The following is a 26,023-nucleotide window of genomic DNA, read 5'->3' as shown; positions in this document are numbered from 1 at the left end:
AAACACAAGAGGTCTCTAGCCAAATATCACTACATCACTAAAATATCATTTTGTTCTAGTTAAGACTTCACCATCAGAATGTTTCAATACTTCACAAATTCCTTTCAGCTTTGTAATAAGAAGCTAATCATATTACTCGGTACTATTTTCAACTTTCCACTTAGGTTTCACATTAAATAAATCATATATAAATGATTGTGTATAATTTTATAATAATGCCACTATCTTAATTATCAATATAGCAATTATATTTATAGGTATTGTTACTGATGACTGAATAACGCAAATGTTTCATTATCTCATGAGCAGGCTTGAACTCACACTTACGAGAGGCATTGTTACTGTATACAGTATTAGCAATAACACCAGGTAAAATCTGTTATCTCCCATTAAAATTATCCAAACTAATTGCCTGTCCACTATAACCCCTAGAATTGAGAAGAAAATTTAAATGTATGAAAGATTGAGGGTAGGTAAAAACTTATATAAATTTTATTGTCTCAGCTAAGATATATGTAGCCTGGAGACACTAAGGAATAGGAGTAGAGCATGTTATGGATGCATTGCAGTCCCTCTGGTTGACCATTAGCATATGTACCACTATCAAATATAAAGAACTAGCTGCTGTACCCGGCATTGCTCGGGATAAAAAGGGGCATGCCGTCCGTGATGACAACCCTTACAGGGCAGATTATGCAATCACTTTCAGAATAAGTAATCACTTGAGATCCTATCAAGCTAAAGAAGTTGTGAAAAATCAGAAGAGTTTGCTGTCAACTCCCAAAGTTGTAAAAAATGAGGGGGTATGAAAAAGAGGGGTTAAGGGCTCCTCAGAAACAGCCCTCGAATTTGGATTTTGACTAAAACCTTCCTTGAGGGGAGGGGAGTCTATGGTAAAAATTTGGCAGCCCTAGTTATAGTCATCATAGTCTGGGCGTCCATAACAAACAAACAAAAACAGAAATTGCCTTTATATATATAGATTAGAATCAAAAGTTTTGATTCTTCTTGTACAGTTTGATATTCATAAATGCAAGTGGGAAAAATATTTGACATTTGTCGGTTCTGGGTTTTGCTAACCTCCATCTTCCACCTTGATACCTTTTTTCCTCTTGGTAGTCCAGTCCATAAAACCTTGTTTACTCATGGTATTGGATTTGGGAATTTAATGTAGTCTACTTCAAAAATTCAAGGTACTTTAGAAGTTTGCAATATTATTTTTTTATCATTTATACCATGGTTTTGTTTTAAATATGGAGTTGCACATGGTTAAGATAAATTTCAATCAGTGATTGTTTTTAATTGCAAAATAAATACAGTTGTATGCTCAGTTACAGAAAAATAATTTACTATATGACATACATAATATTATGCCAGGTGATATGTATTTTATGTGTAAGGTAATATGTAGTTGCACATATTAATTTATACACTACGTAAGGTAAGTGTAGCATATAAGTATATGCAAGGTTAGTCTCTATGAATATGTAGAGCCTAAATTTTGTTAATCTTTATGAAATAAGTTAATAATTATTATTTCTGGTAATGCTTGTTATCCACTTGAAAGAAAAATGTATCTTATTATTCTTCCATAAACTGCTACTGTATATTGTATAAATGAAGGTAGTATAGAATAACCAAAATTTATTGAATGGTACCAAAAACCTAAAGCCATGTTGTTCGAGTTACCATATGTTTTAAGACAATCTCTAGATAGTTGCAGCTTTGCTTGCTATCTGTGTGACGAATAGGGTAAGAAATTCTAGTCACAGCAGATTTGAGGGAGGAGAATGCTTTGTGGGTATTTTCTAATAAGGCTATTTGTTCAGATATCTGAACTATCTTCCTTGCTTTAATACAGTATTACATATTTATTTCCATATATATATCTGCTCATCCATTATGACATGTCAGATCTGAATTGAAGAAACTGAAATTACATGTAGATGACAAACTTCTGAAAGTGAAAGTCCATAATTGTTTTTTTAGGTATTTTTCATGAATAGTACATATATGTAAACCTCGTCAACATTAAGCTCTTCAGTTTAAGTGGTCTGCTGCATAGGTTTTTATCTTCTGCTTATATAGCAAATTGTCATAGGAATACAGATGTCAGGCCTCAGTATCCAATTTCTGCAAGATACCAACTTTATGAGAAATAGGAAGCGAATCATAAGTGCCAAAGCCTTCGTGAAACCCAAATGTAATGCGTGTAGCAGCTTATTATCTTCAACAAAGTTAGAATGATGATAGAGAGCAAATTCTCAAAAACCTTAGCCAAACAAGGGTAGTAGAAATCGGCCTATATTCTGAGGGATTAGGACAGACTTAGTCCTTTAAGTACTGCAGTAATGTTACCTTTCCTCCAAACAGAACAATAACTTGCATGTCCAACTAATTTTTTGAAATATTTTTCAAAATAGTGGTAATCTTAGAAGCAATGAATTGAGCAGTATTTTAAAAAATAAATGGGGAAAGATCCTATTGGGATCTATGCTGCCATGCTTGTCAAACCCTAGCATCAAAGTTTTGACTTCTCTAGATCTATATGGTCATTGAATACAACTTTGTCTTTGCAAAGCATGGCTGCAGCAACACCAAGGACTCTCCACACTTTTTGCTCGCAAAGACTTGAGCCAAATGCTCTGCCTTTTGTTTAGGGGATTACAGCAATTCTGTCAGCTCCTTCAGAGGAAGGTATGCTAGAACAGCTCAAAAAAGTGATTACTTAAGGGTAGACCACCAGTTGTGGTCATTACTACAGAAGGACAAAATCTCTCACATCCTCTTTATAAGTTTTCTTATAGATAGTGTGAGGATGACCTCTCATTGAGGAATTTAGAATGATCATTCATATACAACAGCTTTTCAAGTACTTTTCTTAAAAGCTATCATGAGGAACAACCTGATCCATCTTCACATTAACCCGAGTCAAACTATGGCCAGATGAGCCCAGTGGTGAACCTACTCCACAAGATACAGTCCTTGTAACCTTTGTGAATAGTAAAAGGTCAACATGGTTGCCAGGCTGGTGCTAGGGTTCATTTATCAACTGCTTGCACCCAGAAATAGTTGAAAAACCTAAGGCAGCAATGCCATGATTATCAGTGGCAGTAACTCAGTTGAGCTATTCAGTATGATGAGCATTGCAATCACCAGTGAAAATGAAATACGCCATGGAGTCAGTTTCTTAAATTGCCTGCCATTTTGTAACCAGGTAGTCATAAATAGATTCATCCAAATCTGGCTTCTTATAGCTAGCAAAAGCCTAAAGATTTCTTAGCGTCTGCCACAAACTTGAACCGCCTGTGTTTCATGACATCCACACTCATAGATAGATAGATAGATAGATAGATAGAAGACATACAGATAGATAGGTAGACATACAGAAGGAAGCAGTAATGTATAAAACAAGCATAAAGGAGTATGTATTTGCAAATTTAAGAAAATACAGTATTTACTGCACAGAATCAATATCACCCAAAATTATACAGTATGAAAATTGCCCCATGATAAATATAAAGAAGGTGAGCAAATCCTACAAACAAACGTAGAAGGAAACTTTCACCCCATAGACTCAGAAAAGATATTGAAACTACAGTTGTATACTATAGGAGCAGAAAGACAGGCAGCCTGATAATGAAGAACAACTTGGCCCCTTCCAAAGAGAAGAAAAGCAACTTAGTCTGATGCTACAAATGCTTTTCTAAAGATGTCCTACCTATCACATCAGGATGACTACAATGCACCTCTCCAAGAGGATCTACTGCCACATCCATATGGAAGCCATTCACAACCATGCCAGAGCTGCCCCTGAGCTCAGTCATAGTCAAGAAGACATAATTGCAAGTATTGAAGGTATTGACAGTGCAACAGACCATTGCCACCTCCATTTATTTAAGTCCTACACACTGGGGAGGCATAACCTAACCTCAACACCACTCAGGAAATGCTCCACTTTCCAACAGTTGCCTGTGGAGCATTGCTCATCAGCACTCCTGAGCCAGGCAAATGACCTGAGCAGGAGCTGCAGGGATTCCTCTTATCTCCAATGCTCACATACAGAGATGAGCAACCTTCAACAACCGGGAGAAGGTTTCATAGAGACGCCTTAATCCCCTGATGTCAAATAGCAATTCAGCACTGCTCCCATCCAAATTGCTGGACCTATATATATATACCAGCCAGAGAGCCTTATCCCTTCAGAACCACTCTACTTTGCTATAGATATGTGCCGAGGTAATTGAAACACTGGTACCCCTGGAAACACCTTAAGACAAACTTTAGCAGCATGATGATAGACTCTCGGAAATATCGTCTGGATGTGCTGCATGGAGAAACTGCAGGACCTACTCTTCACATTTGACTTACTGCTTAGTGCTATATTCTTTACTGTCTTTTGTTAGGACTAAATGTACAAGATTCAGAATGACTTCAAGATTCTTCTAAGCAAATATGAATATTGGTCAAAAATTTTTAAATGCCCACATTGAAGAAAAGAGAATCGTAATAAGAATGATTGGAAAGACTATTACAAAATTGGTTCAGTCTAACTTTCTGTTCATGTATATGTAAATCTTGAAAATTGTGGGCATATGACTTCATAAGTCAAATTAAGAGGTGTTATTTGAGCAGAAAGCAAGTAGCCTTAGTATTTTATCAACTTTATTTGGAAATTTATTGTTGATTATTTAAATATATATCTAAGAAGGATCGTGCTTTGTAAGGGTGTCTATAAATTCTGTTATCAAATTTAATATAGTTATTTGCATAAAAACGTAGTTTTCATGCAGTGAGCTGTAAAATATTCTGTCTTTTCCACAAGAGACTGTGGAGTCTGAGGGCATCAAAAACTGAATTTGGGCTAATACGAGTGATTGGGTTGCCATGAAACTAACTTGAAAACACATGTATCCTATTTATAAATATTAAGACTTGTATGGTATGCTGTTCTCTAAAGTTGTTAATGATTTATTCTTTGCTGCCCTTGCTTAACTATAGGTGTTCATTATTAACAGTTCTCTTGTTATTGTAGGAATCTTTATTGTAGTTTGCTATTTATCAAACAGTTTCTGTACCTAAATCTTACCTTCTTGCTGATGCTGAATATACTATACAAGTTTTCTTATATATGTAATTCTTAGTCTAAAAATTAATGCTGTAATGTACAGTACTGAGTAGTTCACAGGCAGTTAATAATACCTGTATATAAAGTAGACTAATGAAAGTTATAGGCAGAACAAATTTGGGTAAAAAAATCCTACACTAAATGTCTTTCCACATTTTATAACTGCAAATTATTTTTTACATTCAATTCCACAATGTTTACATACATGTTTGAATAAGTACCTTTTTTGAATGTTTCTAAACTTTGATAGAGAGCTTTGTTAATTGCAAAAGAACTGTATTTGTGTGTTTTGTGTCTAATATTCTTCTCTTAGACTAACCATTCTTGTGGTAGATACATAGGTTTGATTCTTTCTCTTCCCACTGACAGAGGGTATTCGTCGAGCTTTGGCAAACCGTGGCCTTATGGCCCCCAACAGGTACCTCTATAATCTGGACGAATTCGTTGAAATGCAGGAAATCAATGAAACCTTGCAGCAGGGTAGGCCCATAGGACTAAAGTGCATTCTTGTCAGCTTGCGCCTGTTTTATTTCAAACCCTATGTTAATTAATGTGGCCTTTTCACCCTAGTGCTGCTTGTACAAAGTTTGAGAGTCCATTTTGGCACAGAATTGTAATGTATTAAATGAATGTCCTTACAGATTTGTATTTGAATGAAGGACTACAATGTAAGTGTCCTTAGGTGTATCATATTTTATTAACTTAACTTAGTACTATATTGGAACAACAGTATAGCCCTGTAATACATACAGCCTTTTATATTTTGTAGCACAAACACCAGTTTTGATTTTTATTTCTGCAGCATGGTATGTTGCATGACATTTTAGTTTTTCATAATGTGCCTTTTAACATATTTAGACTGAAGAGGTACTGTATTAAAGCCATCTCTAATTATTTTTTTTTTATTATATTGCATGCCAACATCTGCTGCTTTTAGCAGTAATTGTTAATCATGGCATGTTTGTACCATTCATAAACTTTTAGGATGCTTATATGTAACCAGTTTTTAAGCCAAAAATAACATTGATGAATTTTATTCTGAACACACATGTTTGTTTAAAGAAGTCATTGAATCACAAGTTATACAATAAAACTTATTTTTTCAGCTGATACTACTGGTCTAATGACTGAGGAGGACATTGTCAATCGTACCTGTGAACGTGTTGAAATCATGGGCTCTATAGTGTCTGATTCGGCTCCATACCTATATCCATTCATTGTGGAGTATTCCCTCATTGGAGCTTCAGTGCTCTACATCATGTGGAAACACATTGGTCGCAATCCAAGGTAATTATTTATTGCTGTATGAAACTATTTTCTGTTTCATATAACTTTTGTGCTTTATATCAATTATGAGAATGTAGTGTAGATATGGCTGAAGCTCATAAAAAGACAAAAAAAAATATTATAAAAACTACTTAATCAGTATAATTACAGCCTACAAACTTTTGTTATATAGTATTGAAGTATGAGTTGCATAAAAGTAGTAGTAGCTCAGACAATTAGTTACATAATAGGTAACTCAACAATATGTTGATCATTGATAAGTGTGGTTGGATTTTACAGTAACACTGAAATTGCTCACAAGAACAAACTACTATTTTACTCTATCCTAATTTCCAGAAGAAGGTTGAAGCAGGCCAAGGAGTAACAATCCACTCTCCTTTGCATTCATAGTTTTTCAGTGCGTCCAGCCAAACAATTCAACAGCCCATATCTAGTTTTTTTTTTTTTTCAACTCATATTGAAACATTACTTGACAAGGCATTGCAGAAGACAAGTTCTTACAAAATACAGTCATCCTATGAGCTGAGAGTATTTCAATACCTTAGGATGGCAGTATGGGAAAAATATTTTTTGAAATGCAACACTTAATTTATTACTGCTATTTTCATAAGGGTCCATTGTATCACACCTCATCAGAAGTGATGATGGTGATTTGTCATAAAGTGAATCTAATTCAGTTTCATACTTTTTACCATTTTTATGCTGCTGTAGGCACAAGTTTCTCCAATGTTAGAGAGAAATTTTTTGTGTCTCGCAGTATACCATGCCATTTCAACACCAAAGTAGACTTCTCTAGAGAAAAGTTTGAACTTGGGCAAAAGCATGGGTCCAGTTTTATTTCATTTGTTCTTTCTTTCCTTTTTAGTATCTATGGTTTTTATTCAAAATTGGATGAGCTGAATGCAAGTAGCACTAAAACTCCTTAGATACATTAGTAGGAAATTGAAAAAATTAAACATTTTGGAATTGGTGGTTTCGTGTTCACTCTCATCTTGATGAAGGTGTATTTCTTATGCTAAGATTTAGGTTGAATTGCAGTTACATTTAGTACTGTAAGGCTGAACTTTGAAGGAGGTAATTATAAATTGGAATTTTCATTGAAAATATTATCCTGGAATACTGAAGAAGTCTTTAAAAAAATAGGCAGTTTTAAAGTAAATAAAAAAAAATAGGCAGTTTTACATTAAATAAAAATACATAGTCTGTAAGATAAAAAGCCTGTCCCTGATAAGCTAAGCCTCAATTACATAGTGTTGGAATTGATTACAGAAAATAATTCCATTTACCTGGCATTTCTTAAATGCAGACTCGGTAACATAAAAGAAAATCATGTAAATGTCAGTTAAAAAGGTTGTAAACACGGTTTCTCTCAGAATTCTCCATTCACTTGTTCACTTTGTGAATCCTTACATATGAAACACATGATAATTATTTTAAAACACAGTTCACTTATTGAATCCCTAAAATATGACATACGTAACACATGATAATTATTTTAAAACATAGTTGCTTTACTTGATTACCATAACCAAAAACATAGTTGCTTTACTTGATTACCATAACCAAGTTACATTTTACCTAGTACATATGTCAAAAATCTCCATGCTGTGAAATAGCTGTTATGCAGATGTATATCAGTTTTATTTCTATGATAGTGATGTATTTTCTAGCTCAATACAAGAGAGTGGCAGGAAAAAGTTTAGATGGTATGATAAAGTGAAGGAGAATGTGTAGTGTGTGAAGGAAGATGTTAGAAAAAGTTGGAGATGTATTAAAGCAATCAACCTCGTTGCTTAAGGGTAGGAGTGGGAGTGAAGTAGACAACATTATTTTAGAATTCTGGATTTATTGTGTAATTTCAGGATGATAATTTTCTCAATTTTTGCAAGACCATCTCCAATCTTCATTCTGATTGCAATCAAGGGCTTTTAAACAATAGCTTGAAAGGGGCATTACTTTTACATTGACCTTTGTATATTGCTGAATATCAATTTGCATTAAAAATTTGACATTCTCATCACTAAAGCTTATGTACACCAAAAACATGTAAGGTCAAGGCTTCAACCACAGGAAACATTCATTACTATCCATTAACCTTTTTGTTGCCAATACGACTGTAGAAATGATTACTTACACCCAAAAACAGAAAGGCAGAGAAGATGACAAAATTGGGCTGTATGAGCCCAAGAAGTTTCCCAAGTGTTCTCTCAGCACTTTTTAGATTGGTGAAAATTCTATTCAGGCATGATGCCCACCTTTAGGTTTAGAAATCTTGACTTAGGAGATAATGGCACAAGTTTTCCTATCTATTCAGTGACCTTCACATCTAGAATGCAAAAAAATTAAAAAATGAAATTGTCACATGAAGAGTGCATGTATGAAACTGTCTTTTCAGCAGTTGTATGGATGCTACTCGCATACATACTGAGGAAGCTGCAAGACTAGCATTAAAGGAAGGTTGCAGATATGAATTTCTTCCAATTTTATCTCAAACCAGAAGAATATAACATGCTTGAAATCTTAACTTGTTTTAAATCCAGCATAGCTGCTTTATTTTATGTAACAGGTCATTAACTTTTCTTTGTTTTTCTGTCAAGTCATATCTACGTATACCATTTCTCAGCTATTCTGAAAGTGTATCACTTCCATTTGAAGAGATCATCTGCATGGTTGACCAGTCATTTCTGACTGAAAAAAGCTACAATTAAATTTTGAATGATTGAGCAGCTTAGATACTGTGCTATTTCCAGGGCAAAGTCCAGATTGCTCCATGAAGCTATGTATTCAGTTTTATTTATTCAATAATTTCTTGTTTAAAAACTGGATTAAGCATAATTTGTTTGCTGCATTTTGTTCTCAGACTATCAATAAAAAATATTGCTGGAATTAGAATATTAAATTTTCTTTTATGCTGTATGTACACAGAAACATTCACACATCTCTGGTGGAAATCTCATATTTCCTTGTTTACAAGAACTTCTTTCATTGTGTATTGTTATGGCAGCAAATTTGATTTTATTCAGTAGCTATGATTAGTCAGGAATTTATTTATCCATTGCTAGCTGGTCTTACCTGGAACCCACAGGCTTAAGGAAGAGATGTATTGGAATAGGTCATGTGATGGGAATTTCATGTTCCATGTTCCAGAAAACCATTTGTCCAGCTAACTTCGACTATCACTAGGATTCTAGGTGCTAAAAAAATCCTCATTGTAACTTGGTCATCATGATCAGACATATGTTAGTTTATTAGCCACAGCAAAAATTCCTGGGGAATTGCTTCTGAGGCTCCCATCAGTCAAGAAAATAACAGTTACAGAATACATATGAAGTGGTTACTCGACAAGTGGTAGTCAGTAGGTGTTGTCATACAAAATTCCTATCAGCTAGGGACTAATAGAAGCATTATTCTTATCCAGTAAAATGTGCATGGAGCATATAAGAACTGTGAAAGAATTTTATATTGAATAGCATAACAAAAATAACTTCTTAAACAGTTGCATGTCATTTCTATGTATGTGGACATTCTGGAAGTATGATGAAAGATGAAAGTCTTACTCTGATCTCAGAGCATTCTATGAAACATTGCAGGAAAAATATATTTTGGCTGATAAGACTAATGCTTGCATTACTGATGAATGAAGAAAAGATGTGATGAAAGTTGCCAACAATAATTATGCAGATAAATGTATGAAATAAATCAGTTGAGAGTAGAAATTTCAGTTCTGTATTAATATTGTTTCAACCTTTAGTATGAAGTTATGGCATGTAAAATAATTTTGTTTCACCAAAACCCCATTACTCATTCAGCCCACATTCATGGTCTTCAAATATCTTGCAGCTTTTTGTTTATGAAACAAAAGAAGTTTGATAGTAGCTGTGTACATGAGCCATCTGGAGTTATGAGTACACTTGCCTTACTTTTTGGTCTGCATCTTTGTCACAAACTGAATAGTGTTTTTGTAGACTATTACCACTGCAAGATTGTCAGAGGTACATTAATCTTAAGTCATTACTTTCTTTAATTCCTTCTTATTTGATCTTTTGCCATTTAGATTATCATTAAAGTAATGGCACATTAACAGGTAGACAGCCTTTGCCAATTTCCAGAAAATATTTCTTTTAAGACCATGCATTCTTCTGGTGTCTTATCAGGTGAAATGGTAGAAAATTCAGTAATGAGAAGTTAGCAAATTAAATCATTTTTCCAAAGTTAGTTTTTGATTGCATTGCTAACTTCAGCCTTTGCATATTTACTTATTTAGGATTTTTACCATTTTTTAAATTATGTACATTATTTATCGGGGTGTCAGTGAGTAGGTAACAAATAATTTTAGAAGGCTTTTTAAGTACATTCATTGAAAGAAACTAGACAGGAGCTTCAATTAGGGTGCTGTGGATAGAGTTCAGAACCCCTATACCTTACTAAAGACAAAGACAGTCTCTTTCCTATTTTTACTGATAGTACATGCAATCTTTTGTCTCCCTTTTTTCAGTATGCTATAGAAGGTAGGGATGTTGTGTTTGGTAATGTATAGCACATAAATAATTAGATTTACAGGTGTTTAACAAGTTATAAAAACGTTAACTAACTTTTAATTAATATCAAAATGGACTCGCTCCTTTTAGTACTAATTTGGGATAAAATGTTAGGTATGAATAGTTACACAGTTTAGCAAAGTTAAGACACAGATGATGATTTTTTGTTGCTGTCAACTAGTACATAATTAGTTTTTATTCTCTCTTTACAATCATGAATTAGATACAATTTTCCACGCTTACTAATCACTTCTAGACGTGGTATTAATGTTAATATACTAGTTATTTTATAGCAACAGAAGTGTCAAAATGAAGGAAATGGATCTGGCAATTCACCATTGATCCTGCTATCAATCAGAAAGTGAGGTGGTTTTATTCTTTAGTTCAAACCAGCTGCACACTGAACTGAAAATGGCCATTTTGAGAATCCATGGAAGGGTGAAACAGTAAGGACTGTCAAAAGTTTGTTCTATGGCTTAATAACCATACATGTCCATAGTACTTACTTAATTACAACAAGTATCGCATCATATGAGTGATGGATTTGTATCGACATAAATCTTAAATTTTACGAGATACTCTCAACTTTTCTTACATACCCACCACCTATGTTTAGAGCTCCCTCCTCCCAGCATTACTGATCAATTTAAACTATATGAAAAGTAAGGCAGGTGTACTTTTATATTCAGGTCTCTCTTGCCAGTAGCCATTACTGCTTTTCTATTTGTCCAGACAAGACTGTAGTGTGTTGGACATTCAGACTGAATGTAGGCTATACCTGAGTTATGAGTTTGTATGAAAAAAAATTAATTTCTTTAAACTGGATATTTGCATAGTACTACACTATATTAAAATAGTTTTAGAAATACTAACATAAACATTTGTCCATTTTGAAGAGGTAAAATTTTAAAATGCATTTTGGAAGGCATAATTAAAGTTTGGTATTTTTTTCTTTTTTTCCAAGTGAAATTGTTCATTCCAGGTTTGTATATGATCCGGAGGTTGCTGGTGATGGAATATCAGTTGCATCGCGTCGTTGCCATTCACGAGTTGATTGTGTGGGAGCTAGCAAGGGGCTTTTCTGCGGCCTTTTAGTCTTGGTGGCATCACTCATCTGTCTCATACTTTTCTTTGTGCTAGTAAACAGAGATGAACTCAGAATGCTGGCTATTTACCTTGCTGACTGTTCACACTGTGGAATAATGTTCTTCAGTATCATCGCAATATTCATAGGTTTTGTAAGGTGAGATGATGTACAGGTATACTGTGTAATTTGATCTCTGTTAATTTTAGTTTAGCAGAATCTCGAAAACAGGTTTAATTTTGTTAGTTTGATTTATTTGTTGACATAACGTTACAGGAAAAAATAATGAAATATTTTAACATTAATATTTACTCTTATAGAGTCCGCCAGTTGAAGTTCCATGGTGAACGAGAAGAGGAGTTAGATGACATTCTTTTGATGGTGTCTGCATTTGGCCTCTTCGCTTACGCTGTGTTTTCATCAGTTGCTGGATCTCTCTCAGCCTACACCAAAGAACCTAATCTACTGGTTATGGTTACTGGTATTCTCTCTGTTCTCCAGGTAAGCAGTTTTCTCTAACTTAAAGAATAACAAAACAGTAATAATCCATTTTATTTGAATGAAAAGTGTGAAATGTTGCAAAAAAAATTTGTGAAGTTTACCATTTTATTAATCTCCAAGGTAACCTTAATGAAACCTTTGTTGCCGGCTTTACAAAATTCCCTGGTTGAAGATACAAGTTTTTTTTTTTTTATGAAATTTTTCTCATATTTTTGTTTAGATAGTACATTGATTTTGTAGTTATGTTGATGCTATAGTACACATTTAATTTGTTCAACAGGTGATAATACAGATGGTATTCATAAAGGATACTCAAAGGCGTCAAGTGTCTTTGCCTGAACACGAGAGAACCAAGCCTGGTCGTCAGGTTGTCACGTTCCTGCTCATCTGCAATTTGACTATGTGGGTTATTTACACCTTCGAAACCCAGAAGGTGGAAGCCAATCCTGTTCAGGTGAGCTTCTATCATACAGTTTATTATTTTAGATAAATATCATTACCTCACTGTTGATAGTACATCATTTTTAAGTTGTACTATTTGCCTTGGGAGCATTTTGATTTATCTGCAATAGACTTGAGAAAATGAGAAGCCCTTTTTCTTACTGTAAATTTATTTGCTTTTAGTTCTGCATGTACTTGGATGCACATGCAAAATTGGAAAGGGTTTAATATTGTTCTAATATGTTCATATAGTATGCAAAACTTTTATTTGAATTACATTTAACACAAAAAGGCATAGTTAAGTTGCTTAGTTACCATATTTTGGTAGATTGGTGAATTCGTGAGTAAGTGTTTTGGAGGAGTATTTGCCTTAATAAATTCAAGGCCCATTCGGTTTATCATATGGAAATGTTTAATAATTAGAGTACTTTAGTAACCACCTTGTTAACCCTCACATGCTAGCCTCAATATACACATTAACAAACCTTAATATATTTATAACTGGGTTTTACCCTCCTTAGGGTGTATAGCACCATTGTCTGGTTATTGGTGGCTTGGGCCAAGTGCCAAGACGGCCTCATGAAATACAAACATAGCAAATGTGCATCTTTTCCATGGCTCTTTTAAAACTTTTTCCTTTACTTCACTGTATCCAATAATTCTGTATGTAGTCTTTTATATTATAATTGTATCATAAAATATACAAGCAAACTGATCATGTTTTGGTTTGGAAAAATCAGTTGAGGGCAGAGGCAAGATTATTTTGACTATTTAACAATTCATAGCAATTTTCTTGCTTTTATTTAGTGTAAGTTAATCTCTAGAGAAACTTTGTTCATATGTGACAATGTTATTCTTTGTTATATGAAGTGTTTTTAAGTTGAAAACCAACTTAAATACCTGAACTAGATTAGTTATTTTTTCCATTAATAGATGGCACTGTTTCTGGTTATCAGTTCTTTGCCCAAGTGCCAAGACCCTCATAAAATACAAACATAACAAATATGCAAGTTTTCCTTGGCTCTCTTAAAAAGTTATGCTTTACTTCACTGTATCCGATAATACTGTATGAACTCTCATATCACTACGCACAGTATTATAAAATACAAACAAACCAGTTATGTTTTGGTTTGGAAAAATCAGCTGAAGGCAGAGGCAGGGTTATTTCGCCCTATTTTATTCAATTCAGAGCGATTTTCTTGCTTCTATTAAGCGTAAATAGATCTCTAGAAACTATTTATATGGGACATGGTTTTTTCATTATATGAAGTGGTTTCAAGTTGAAAGATGACTTAAATATGTACATCCTCTTGTAAACACTATTTTTTTTCATCAATAGATGGTGTCTGGAGCTTGTCTTTTTGTGTAAAAAACTAATTCAGTTTGTTATTTTCATCCTATTTCATAATAATACGAGATTTACTTGTTTATCTTTTATCGGCATGAAAACAACAGTAAAATGTGTTCTTTCATGGCCAGTATTTTTTTATGAAGATGCTTTTTTCTCCATTATTATTTGTGGTAGAGTTGCATACATGTTGCTAATGCATGATAATTTATAGTCATTGGCAGTGTGAACATTTGGTTTTCAGTTCATTATTTTCTTGCCAATATTTTCTCCTTATGAAATAAAGGTATAATGTAAAAAATATAAAAATCCTGTTCTACTTAATTAAAGTGATTTGTAACATAGCTACGGAAATTGTTTAGTCATACAGTGGCTGAAATGCAAGCAAAACATTGCTATTATCAGTTTCAGTTAGGTTTTTGTAGTAAAACAATAGTTTTCGTTCAGTGTTTTGTGGCTGTAGCGTTTAAGCAATGATTATATCGTTACTAACGATACTTTCATCATTCTCTTATGCTTTTTCAACTTATTTAACTAGAAGATATGATAAAGGGATGGAGAAAACGTTTAGCAGTATGAAAAAGGCGCCTCTTTTAAGTTTTATCGAATCTGAAATTAAAAATTTGTGGAACTACCATGCTGATTAGCCAAATGAAATTCCACATTTTCATTAAAATTATTATGTATACATTTTAGGGCAAAATATCTTGGCCGTGACACTATTTAAGGCATCGTTAACAGGTCTAGGACACTGTAAGTTGGATTGTGGCGCCTGGTGACTTGAATTTCAGTTAGCAAAGATTTTTGCCGAGCGTCAGGCCCCCAGGAATGGAACCTGTCATTAACCGAGGGCTGCCTGTATATTGCAAAATTATAATTATAGCTGACATTATACACTAAAGATAAGAACTAAAAGTAGCAACATTCCCAGCGTATGTATTTGTCCAATACATTCAAGTTGTACTGAGGTGGGGATGTAGTACCTTCCCCCCATGAAATCTAATGGGTGACTATTATTCCTTGTGTCACTGAGCTGAGGTCTGAGCATTGCCAAAAGAATTGCCTTATTGTCATTACTGGCCCATTCAAACAATGTTTATATTTTCTTGCAAAGTTTGTTCAAATAGCATGATGTAATATAAGTTTTTCACTTGCATCATCTGTAATTCATGTTTTTATGAGTGATATCCATCAACATGACCTAGTGCTAGCTGATGTATTTTTTGACCAGCAACCATTCAATGAGAGGTAAAAACTACTAGCATTCAGTGATGCTCCCATATTCAAATCAAGATGTGTTTTATTGACAACAATCTGGAAATGTCTAGTTGCTTGACTTTTCCACCGAGATTTTCTAGCTGCACATTTGCATTATGAAGCACAGATTCTTGCTACATGTGGTTTTATGAGAAAATTAGATAAAGATTGTAGTATTTGTAGTACATAATTCTCTGACTACAGCTCCAAGTTGGTAAAACCAATAAAATACAAAAAAGTGAGTATTGTCAATCATTAGCTGTATAAGCATCTCAATACATGAATAAGTTTCCCTGGAAGTGCTACCTTGAAGTTTTGTACAAAATGTAAGAGAAATGTACTAGAAAGGTTAGTAGTCATATCAAGTATGAAGGTGATACTCAACATTACAATGTACAATGAAGATCATAATCAACATTATACAATGCACTGAACTAACAGTCAGTAGTGTATTGCACAATAAACACAATAATTTAGACAAACTGAAGCTTGCAGACGTACAATTAAACTTTAGTTTAGATTACCTATATCAAGCCCTGGTCTAGTGCTACACATGCAGTTATACTGATACGGGTGTCTCAAATACTCGCTAGTCCATCCCTGTAGACACCTAAAAACATAGGTGTCATTCACCTCAACTAATGTACTCTTGAAGTGACAGGTATTTGCACTATTCAGGCTTCAGCTGGTGCTGGTAGTCTTCATAGATACTTGATCTTGTACTATATAAAGAAGTGGATAGAGTTGCAGCTTTGCAATTTCCATCCGCTGGTTGAAGTTTAGGTTAATACCTGTGCACTGTGATGGTATTACCATTTACCTTCAAGTATTTAGATCAAATATTTTGAATGTTCTTAACACCAGACTTATTAACATTTTTTAGACGTTACAGGTTGTGGTTCTTTGATGCACACTATCTGTTAGATGATATCAATTTGGTTCCTTCTGAATATTAAGTCTTTTTGGTTCTGCATCTGTTCCCTTTTGCTATTTTAATCACATTGTGCAACCTAATAAGTATACATTTTGAAAGTTCAACTTGGCACCTGTTTGTGCTTTAGGATTGTTGCTGGTTTTAGTTCACCATCTTTTACAATATTTTGTAAAATAAGGTGCAAAAAAAATTAGAACATGAACATCTATAACTGACTAAAAGGTACTACATCTCCCCATACCAGTATATCTTGTATTTATTTGTCCATAAATATACTTGGGGATTTTTTCCAGTTTTAGTTCACGGTCTTTTACAATATTATGTGAGCCATAAGTGTAATTTTGCAAAATAAAGTACAACAAAAATATTAGAAACGTGTAAAACTTGCTAAATTTAACATCATGGTGGAGTCTGCAGGTGTGATGGATCCCATCCTTCTTATATAAACATGGCTCCAAAGGATAAGATTACCGTGGAGTATCTAGTCACTGTGAGCAGGAAGAGAGCCAGGCTGGATTTATTAGTCAACTCTCCCCACTGTTAAAGTACCAGAGGGTGGAAATGCATGGCTGACAGTTGGCTAATTGTTCAGAGTGAAGATCCCATCAGCAGAGTCAGGCATCACCCTAGGGCCTCTCATCAGTGGGTGGGCCTTCCTTATCGAGGCGGAGTAATGACTGGTTTTGGTCAGTGTCCACGAGGAGGAAAACACCACAGAGTAGTTAGTTTGTTTTTATGGTGCTTTTACGTTGCATGGAACCAGTGGTTATTCAGCAAAGGGACCAACGGCTTTATGTGACTTCCGAACCACGTCGAGAGTGAACTTCTATCACCAGATATACACATCTCTCACTTCTCAATGGAATGGTCGAGAACCGAATCTGCGACCACCGAGGTGGGACGCAAACACCATACCAACCACGCCACTGAGGCGTTACCACAGAGTAGCAGCACAAAGAAAAGGAGCTGCTCAGCTAGGAGAATCACGTAACCAACACAGGAGCGGCTTGTCCCAGTATTCCGCCAGGAAAAGCCCCCAGTGCTACTCAGGAAGCAGATCTTATAGACAACCCTCTTCATAAGACAGCTTGGACAGAGCTGGGCCCCTAACTGATTTACAACACTACCAGCCAATCACTGGGATGGGACAGCAATTTAGGTTCCATCACACCCTCCCCCCCAACCCCCTACAGGTACTACTGGAAAACCATCCAGCTGGTCAAATCATATGGAGTATAAGGGCACTGTCAAGGGTGGCAAGTTACGAGGGGCTTCATCACTTTCAAATCAAGATTGAATTCATTACCAACCTTCAATTCCATGACAAGAACAAGCTGAAAGTGCCAAGTAACCAAACTATTTGCCAAACTATTGCTCAATTCTTCAGGGACGTATGCTTTTCTGGCTGCATCTTAAGTTCTTTTTTCTGACAAGATTTTAATGCTCTACAGACATTGGAGGGGATGGTTGGCTCTGTTGGATTTTGGATAATGCCTGCTTGTATTGCTTGTGACTAGTAGAGTGCTTCCACCAGCCACATGTTAAATTTTGCAAGTAGGGTTATTTTCGATCCTAATAAAATCACTGGCAACTCTTCACCTCCTGTTTAAACATTTGGCAGCGAGCGCTAATTTCAGGGAGTGGTGATTTTCTTTGGTTGTATGCTGTCGTGTTTTATTTGTCCCGAGGCTGGCAGCTTATGGGTTCCATAGGACAGTCATGAAATCAGCTTCATGTACTATGTGGAGTGGGGATGCCCACAGGCTGGTAGGCATCATGATTGATTCCTGCCTGTTCCACATCATTGAGTACTACTTGTTTGGCGTGCGTGGACTGGAGGGCCCATGGTGACAATGTGGTTTTTGTGGATTTCATTAGGTCGTCGTGTAGGACATCTTTGAATACTTCAGGAATTCCCTGAAGTAGGCAACAAATCTTTGGTCCTGATGTGGGGTTTGCTGCTGTTCTTGGAGTGATGGCTGGTCTAGGACCATCTCTCTGAATCACCTGCTCTCTTGCTATGTCTGCCATCATATTGTGGGATTTTAGGAAGTCTACTCCTAGTATAGGCAGTCCCCTGTTATCACAGGGGGTTCCTTTCCCGGGGGTGTGCCAATAAGTGAAAATCACCATTAACCGAAACTCAGCAATTTATGGTGCCGTAATGGCGCTTATGGCACCAATAACCAGCACCTCTCTTAGGTATGTTATGGCGCCATAACTATTATTGGCACCATAAGGGACCGTTGACCGGAACTCTGCCCGTTGTGGCACCATAAAGCTGCCGATAACCGGGGACTGCCTTTAGTGGCAATTGTGAAGTTTGCTAAGGTGAATGTCCAACTGTATGGTTTGGCATTGAATATTAATTTCATAGTTAATTTTCCTCATATCTTAAGCAGGCACATGGCAGTAGACACCTAGAGAGTTGTGTGGGTGGGGTTGAAGCATTCGTGCAGTTTTGCTGGAACAAAAGACACATGCATCATGTCGACAAGGAACTGACATAAAAACACAGTGTGCTTTCACTTGTACCTGGATGAAAGATAGTGAAATGTAGACTCATTCCCCTTAAAGGCAAACAAAGGTAGACTCATTCCCCTTAAAGGCAAACAGACTGCCTGTTGCTGACGGTTAGTTGCTTGGCCTATTGCAGGTTTTATTTTTTTATAACAGGCAGCAGTTTTTGGGCCTCACTTTTGAATTTCCTGCAGAAGAAACTTAGGCCCCTCGGATATTCTTCTGTTTTGGTCCTGTTTATATATCTGCTCTCCTTTCTTAAGTTTCAGAAGTGGGTCCTCTGGCTCAGTCTGGTTGCGTTGCTTTGATGCTGTGGTTGTGAGATGGCTGCTGCTACAGGTGGTTGATGGGTTCTGACGATGTATGGACCAGATGAAGTGTGTCTACCATTCTCAGGAATTTGTCGAGGGGCATGGTGGGTACATTAGATATCACAGCGACTGTTTGGCATTGCAACTAAGTCAGGAGGACTACTTTTTTTAGGTCTAGCATCGTTAATGGTCGACTGTATGTGGTGAGGATCGTTATTAGCCATCATAGTTGTTTGTCTCCTATTGCTAATCCTACATAGTCTAGGAATTTCCCAGCTCTGAGGGCAAGGGGCATGGTGAAGGATGACCTCAGTTGCACCTTCAACGTCTCATATGTGATGGTGGTCTGTGGCTCAGCTAGCCACTCTGCAATTTGTTAAGACACATCATCCGGCAGGAACTCAGGAATGGTGTTGGCTTTGCGTGATGACGATATGATCATCTTTGATCTAAAGATGGTCTCCGCTTTGAAGAACTAGGCCTCTGGGTTGTGCGTCGTGAAAGGAGGGCAGTCAGATGGATACAGTTGCAGCGTTGACGCTGGTTGGGCTGGTGGTGTCGGTCATCTCGGTGGTCATCAGTGTGGAGATGGAGACGATTAAGAGGCAGTCTTGGTACTTTCAAGGACTTCCATGAACGTTAAGGTAGCACCTATCATCAAAGCAAGACAGGCATAATTTTATGGTCAGGGGTGTTCTCTCACACCTGCAAAACAGTCAATTCTTTGTACAAAATCAGGAAAGTTCTCCATTACATATAGTTAACAAACATAAAATTTTACATTTATGGATATTTTGGTTTTACAAATGGGATACTTTAGTTCTTACAAATTCATGAAAATCACTACTTCACCTATTCGTCTTTGATTTGTGATCCTGGGGAAACTTGATGTTCTGCAGTTGGTCAAGTTTATTGTTGTTGTTTGGGAAAGCGGATGCCCCTACAACCTCTCAAAGCCTGCAGTGTGTTTTTGGCTTATAATTAGGGTCTGCCCTTACCCATGAAACTGTGGTTATTAAACATACCGATTTCATTGACAAAAATTGCCTTATTAATTGTAAAGAATAGTAGTTCAGGTTAAACACCAGAACCTGCACACTATCAATTAAAAACGTAGGTAGAACATCTCTGTAAGAACAGCTACAAACTGGAGGGAAAAAAAAGTATGTCTTCAACAGAGCAGAGTTCGAAAACCAAATACCAGAACCTGCACACCATATCAATTAATAGCGTAAGAGGAACATCTCGGTAAGAACAGCTGCAAACTGGTTAAAACTTTGTCTTCAACAAATAGTTCCAAACCAACATGTGATGAAGCAAGCTTGCAGTGCTCACTCAGCAGTAGGTAGGTTGAATATGCACTCTCTCACAGTGGGGAGAATTTGAAGTATGTAACAATATCTCAATCCATCAAGGGGGACAATCAACAGTGGTGCTGATGCTCATGTTCCAATCTCTATGGGAGGAAAGTATGTTACCCTGCAAACAGTAATGTTCAGGCAAAAAATAAACACAAGAAAAAGGAAAACTACATTACTCTAACCTGGCATTAGAGGAGTTCAGCTTTAACAATCTTGTAGACAAGCCAAGTGGATGCTGCTTTGAGTGGCCATAAGCTGGCCCAATCCGGTGTTCACAGACTAAACAGTCACCTTACAAAAGGGTCAAGATGAAAGGGGTTTTCACTGGTGGTTGCTTATAAAGTTCAAAACTCCAAGCGCTTGCCTGTGGTGGAATTATCACCACCAAGGATATCAGGTATTAATTCCCTGAAACTCTAACTTCAGACAAGGAAAGACAAGAATTTCAGTTTCAACGGAACAAGAAAGCCTGAAATACCAACTAGGTTTATAACTCATAATTCTATCTGGCATCATGGATTCTTGAAGCTTGAAGACATTATGTCAACTTTATTCTCTCTCATAAGATTACTAATTATAATTTATAAAGTAGATTTACCTTTAAACAAGAAATAATTTTAAACAGTTAAAGGACAGCACTTTTTTTTTCTAATCTAACTTAACTGTTTTTACTAGTAAGTAGTGTATGCAGAAGAATTAAAAGGGGAGTAAGGCGAGAGAAAGACCATAGTAATTTGTATTCAAGGAGTTGGGGTACAAGAATAAAGTGTGCAGGGATTGTAACTAATTATAACATAGGGGTTTCTCTTTGAAGGGCTTCTCAGCAATATGATTGCTGCAAGTTGAAAGTACACGAAATTGAGTTGCTTTAGTAGTAATTTAACTGATTGTTGACAATAATGCTACTCTGCAATAGGCAAGGAGAATCCCACCATGAATAAATCTCATTTGGTCATCCTCTAATTTGATTCAGAATCTGAAACAAAGGAAACAGAAGGCATAGCCTCCTCCCTCTCGAGAAGGACATTAGATCCTGCGGGAGGGGATACATTAAAGAGTCTCATCCTGTGAAATTCCCAATACTTCCAATGGCGAATCGATGGAAGAAAAGGAAGGTGACAGTGGTACAACTGAAGCAGAGGGGACACTTCTGAAAGAGGGGGAATGCTGAAACGTCCAAATGGGGAGGTGAAAAACCCTCTGAAGAAGGACAAGTACAAACTCTACGATGCTCCCTCTTCTTGTAAAATGCCCTCCACTGCGACTGAGGCCAGGAACATCATCCTAGGCATGTATTAGTAATGGTACAAAAATTAGATCGGCACCTACTGCATGTTGCATGGGGATCTGTAATGGTTCCATGACGACAACAAAACATACTGAAACAAAAAGAAATCATGGGCAAACAAAGCAAATGGCTTGGGAGGAGAGCAAAATTGACTACTCTCCAAGGAGTCAAAGAAAGACTAGCGTGTCACAAGGTTCTTGCCTGATTGGTGACCAGCTTCCACCTTGTATACACATGAGTTGGCAGATGCCACAGATTCCTTGCTGTACATCTTTGATTGTTAACCTGTTTCCAGCTGGCGCAAGGAGATTATCCTATTGTTAAGACTGAGGGTTTGTTCCGCATATGAACAATAGTCAGTCATCAGTTTCAGTCCTCCCCCAAGCCATGACCTTGTTAAACTAGACTTACAGGGTTTTCAAGTCAATATGGTAATGAAATATTTTATCTCCTCCATCATGCTCTCATCTGCATTCTTTTATAATTGTCAAAAGTAATAGTGAGGGTGAAGAGGTCCAAGAAGTTACTAGGGAAGAAATCTTCAACCTGAAATTATCTTTGGATTTTTAACAAAGGTGTTGTGGGGCTGAGATGTATGATGTCTAATGGACACATGTATGTCAGAATCAAGAACTAAATTAATATGGGAGTTGACATGAATAAAATTCAGAAACATGAATAGGCAAAATGAGAAATTTTAAATAAAATTTGTCATGACATGGGTGTTTCTTTTGGTTAGGCAACTGCTACAGCTATTCACTTTGAATAGGAGCATCAGGTTATCTAAGGCAGTGGTTTGTACAAACAAAGCACAAATTTACATTGAAGACCTAGAATGCTAGTTTATAATCATTAAATCATTTTAACATCAATTTTTTTTTCTTCTTTTGCAGTTGGAATTCTTTGGCGAGTTACCCTGGACCATTCTGCTGCGATGCACTTTACCTCTTGCCATCTTCCATCGCTTCCATTCCACAGTGGTCTTGGCTGCCATCTGGAAGAATTCCTACAAGACCCGTATTGAATGAGGTTTACCAGGTAGGCCGCCGCCCACCACGACGGTCCACAGCATCAGTAGTTGCTTTATCCATACCAACGGAGTGGCCCGCGGGGTCCCAGACAACACACCCCCGGAGCTGGAACCTATGCTTCACACACCCACAAGTCCCCCACCAGCCCTGGATCAACGCTCAGAACATAAAGTTTCTCTCTTCAGTATCATTTAAAGTGTATTTCAGTCAGTGGTCCAGCAAGATGCTATTTGGAGTATTTACACTAATATAACAGTGAACTTTCATCAAAACAGGGTTAGCTACACAATATTGAAGTTGTTCCACATCAAAATGTGCCATTCATAATGGAGAATATTATCAGTACAAGCAGCAATGATGCTATGGACAGTTATTTCTTAATATTGTATTAGGTGTTATTCAAGAGCAGTTTCCTGCATTTCATTGAAGGAAATTTCAGTGTTTTCATGTGAAGATTGCTATATTGGATTTACAGTACTATGTTTCTTAAATCAGTGATCAGTATTTCCGGTGTAACTGTGTGTGAAGGCTACCAGACTGTGTTGTAAGTTTTAAGCCTCAATGCTGTAAATACTGTAGATGCTTAACCCCAAGCTATAATAAATAAGTCAGGCAACTGCTTTTTGTTATCTTCAGTGATAGTGTCATTTAGGCTAAGTCACATGGAGAACTCACCTACCCTTTGCTCGTGGGTCCTGATCAGGCTTTTTTTACCACTTTTGCAAATTTATGCTGGTCAAATTAAACCTGTGCATGGTGTACTACATTTTACTTGCTTTTAGGATAAAATTGTATTGAATTTGTAAGACAAGGAAAAAAATCAGCTGGTCGAGATCCACCAAATAAATGTGTTCAGAATGAGTCTCCGGCAGTTACAAAAGTCAAGTTTTCCCCGCCCTATCCTTCTTTCCAGTTTTTGTAAATAGTATAAGGCTCACTTCATGATGTGTTTATCCAGCAGCACTTTACCCCTGCCCATTGATTCCTTTTCCTGGTTATGTTTACCAATAGAAGCTAGGACTCCTGCTGCAGTAGGAAAGCATTTTTGTAACAGTGGCTGCTTTTTGTAAATACCATATAGCTGTCTTGCTGTGTGTTTGACCCATCTCTTTCTCCATAGTACATGATTTAATGGTAATTGTGCAAAGTGGAAGACTTTTTCTTTAAGATGTCCATTTTATATTCAAATGGAAAAGTTGTAGTGTGAGCTTAAGTCACACTGTACCTGATGTGATTACTACAGTACTAATAATTTATACCATACTCCTAAGGCAATGGAGATTGCATGACACTGCAGTAGTTCATCAGGTGCACAAATCTTTATTAATGATCATTTGTATGAGGTGTGTGTCCATTGTACCTGTCCCTTATTAGGCAAGAGCTACCGAGAGTGTATTGAATATCAAAGTTATCATTTATTAAAAATTTATTAAAATATGAAGACAGTGCATGCAAGCCCTATTTTCTATTGATTATTGAGGTATAGAATATATTTTTGGCCCCCTTATTTCTCTCTAGCTGATAGCTTAAACAAATCTCTTGATGAGAATGTGAGTATTGACCATTTAAAATACGTACAATATACAGTATTGTGCATTTCACATTTTGGGGTTTGGAAACACGACAATAAGTAGGATGACCTGTAGCAAAGTTTTACATGACTTTTGCATTTTTTGAATATGCGTAATTTTGTATTCACGAGCAAGTCACAAACCGGACTGTTCTCATTTTGCAAAGACTTGTAGCCATGACTAGTAGCTCTTTTGTGCGTGGCAAGCCTCTTGTGAATTTCATCTGGAGCAAGTCTTCATGCTGTGTTATACAAGAACTGTGGTCTGGAATACACTGCTGTGTCTTTAATGTACCATTACCAAACTGGTATTGCTTCATTTTACAAATTTTTCACTGCCATATACTAAAAGAAAAGATATTACCCAGCATCGCCTCAAAGAATTTGCCTGGTTGTGATCAGTCGCCAAAGGGGACCATTTTTTTTCCTCCAGGTTTATGGATGCTTACTCATCGAACAATTCATGGATAATTGAAGACACAGTAGACAGACCACTTACTATGTTTACTGCATTAAATATAAATGTTCGTACCATGCTTTGGCTTTTTATAACCTTCATATTTGTATACTTCATGAAAATTTTAAATACTATGAGCATTTCAAACAAATTGAATAATTAAATATTGATCTGAATACTTCCAAATGTAGAAACTGTTAAATAGTAATCTAACTCACAAATATAGGAATCATTTTACCAAATTTAGGAACTGCTATGCACAATCTTGGTCTTCAGGCATCTTTAGTGATGGAAAAGTCTGAGGTTGGAGTGGACTAGCACAATGTTGTGTTCATCACAAGCATCAATCACAACACTGTCATTTGTTGAACCAGCTGGACTTACAATGTAATCCACACCACTCTGTAAATGAAAGTATAAAATAGTTATGGTAACTAAATTGGAAGGAAAATTTCCATATAACAAAAATATTTCTTGAATGACCTACAAAACCAATTACAGTACCTTTGAACAATAATGAAAAAACTTCAACCCTCATTTCTTTTGAACTGACCCAGTCCAAAAATAGGATGCAATGACTCTTAAATTTCAGTGAAATATTTGTTCCTACTGAAATACAAACCATCACCTTTCATATAAGAATATTCCTCAGCATGAGATGGAATCCAACTTGGTAACAAGGTAGGTGAGGTGGGGTTGGGTGGGGGCGCCACTCAACTGATATTACTAAGCACTTCCTTCTGCTGAGACAAAGATCTCATTGTCAGGTTGAATCCTCTTTCATCTTTTTAATTATTACGTAATGGTGTCTGTGTTTTTTGTTCTATGTGGATTAAATAAAAAAGCCTTAAGGCCTGTCCAAACGAGCGGGCCTGATTGGCGTGCTCCGGGGTTGACGGGCAAATTCTGGCGGGCTTACCCGTGAATGTTGTCCATACGGGTGAGGCGATCGAGAGGTGGGCGTGCC

General features: G+C 36.4%; 2 protein-coding genes across 12 annotated transcripts in view; one reads left to right on the top strand and one right to left on the bottom strand.

The window, feature by feature from the left end:
* The window catches only part of LOC135207210 (proton channel OtopLc-like), a 771,996-nt gene extending 746,861 nt beyond the window's left edge, over positions 1 to 25,135 (top strand). For 9 of the 11 annotated variants that reach the window (XM_064238822.1, XM_064238820.1, XM_064238817.1 and 6 more), the window contains 6 exons: positions 5,498 to 5,608; positions 6,235 to 6,415; positions 11,918 to 12,196; positions 12,358 to 12,538; positions 12,819 to 12,992; positions 22,892 to 25,135. In XM_064238822.1, coding sequence (XP_064094892.1) covers positions 5,498 to 5,608; positions 6,235 to 6,415; positions 11,918 to 12,196; positions 12,358 to 12,538; positions 12,819 to 12,992; positions 22,892 to 23,026 — 1,061 coding nt within the window. In that variant the 3' untranslated portion in view covers positions 23,027 to 25,135. The remainder of the gene's footprint in view (positions 1 to 5,497; positions 5,609 to 6,234; positions 6,416 to 11,917; positions 12,197 to 12,357; positions 12,539 to 12,818; positions 12,993 to 22,891) is intronic. The other 2 variants (XM_064238816.1, XM_064238821.1) reach the window with 2 other exon arrangements.
* Positions 25,085 to 26,023, bottom strand: part of LOC135207213 (bifunctional purine biosynthesis protein ATIC-like) — a 106,331-nt gene continuing 105,392 nt past the window's right edge. The window contains exon 12 of the mRNA XM_064238824.1: positions 25,085 to 25,458. Within this exon, the coding sequence (XP_064094894.1) occupies positions 25,339 to 25,458 (120 nt within the window). The 3' untranslated portion in view covers positions 25,085 to 25,338. The remainder of the gene's footprint in view (positions 25,459 to 26,023) is intronic.

Source organism: Macrobrachium nipponense, chromosome 32 (genome assembly GCF_015104395.2).
Source record: "Macrobrachium nipponense isolate FS-2020 chromosome 32, ASM1510439v2, whole genome shotgun sequence".
Classification (NCBI taxonomy): Eukaryota; Metazoa; Arthropoda; class Malacostraca; order Decapoda; family Palaemonidae; genus Macrobrachium; species Macrobrachium nipponense.
Note: the sequence above shows the minus strand (reverse complement) of the source record. Positions and strands in the feature narration are given on the sequence as shown.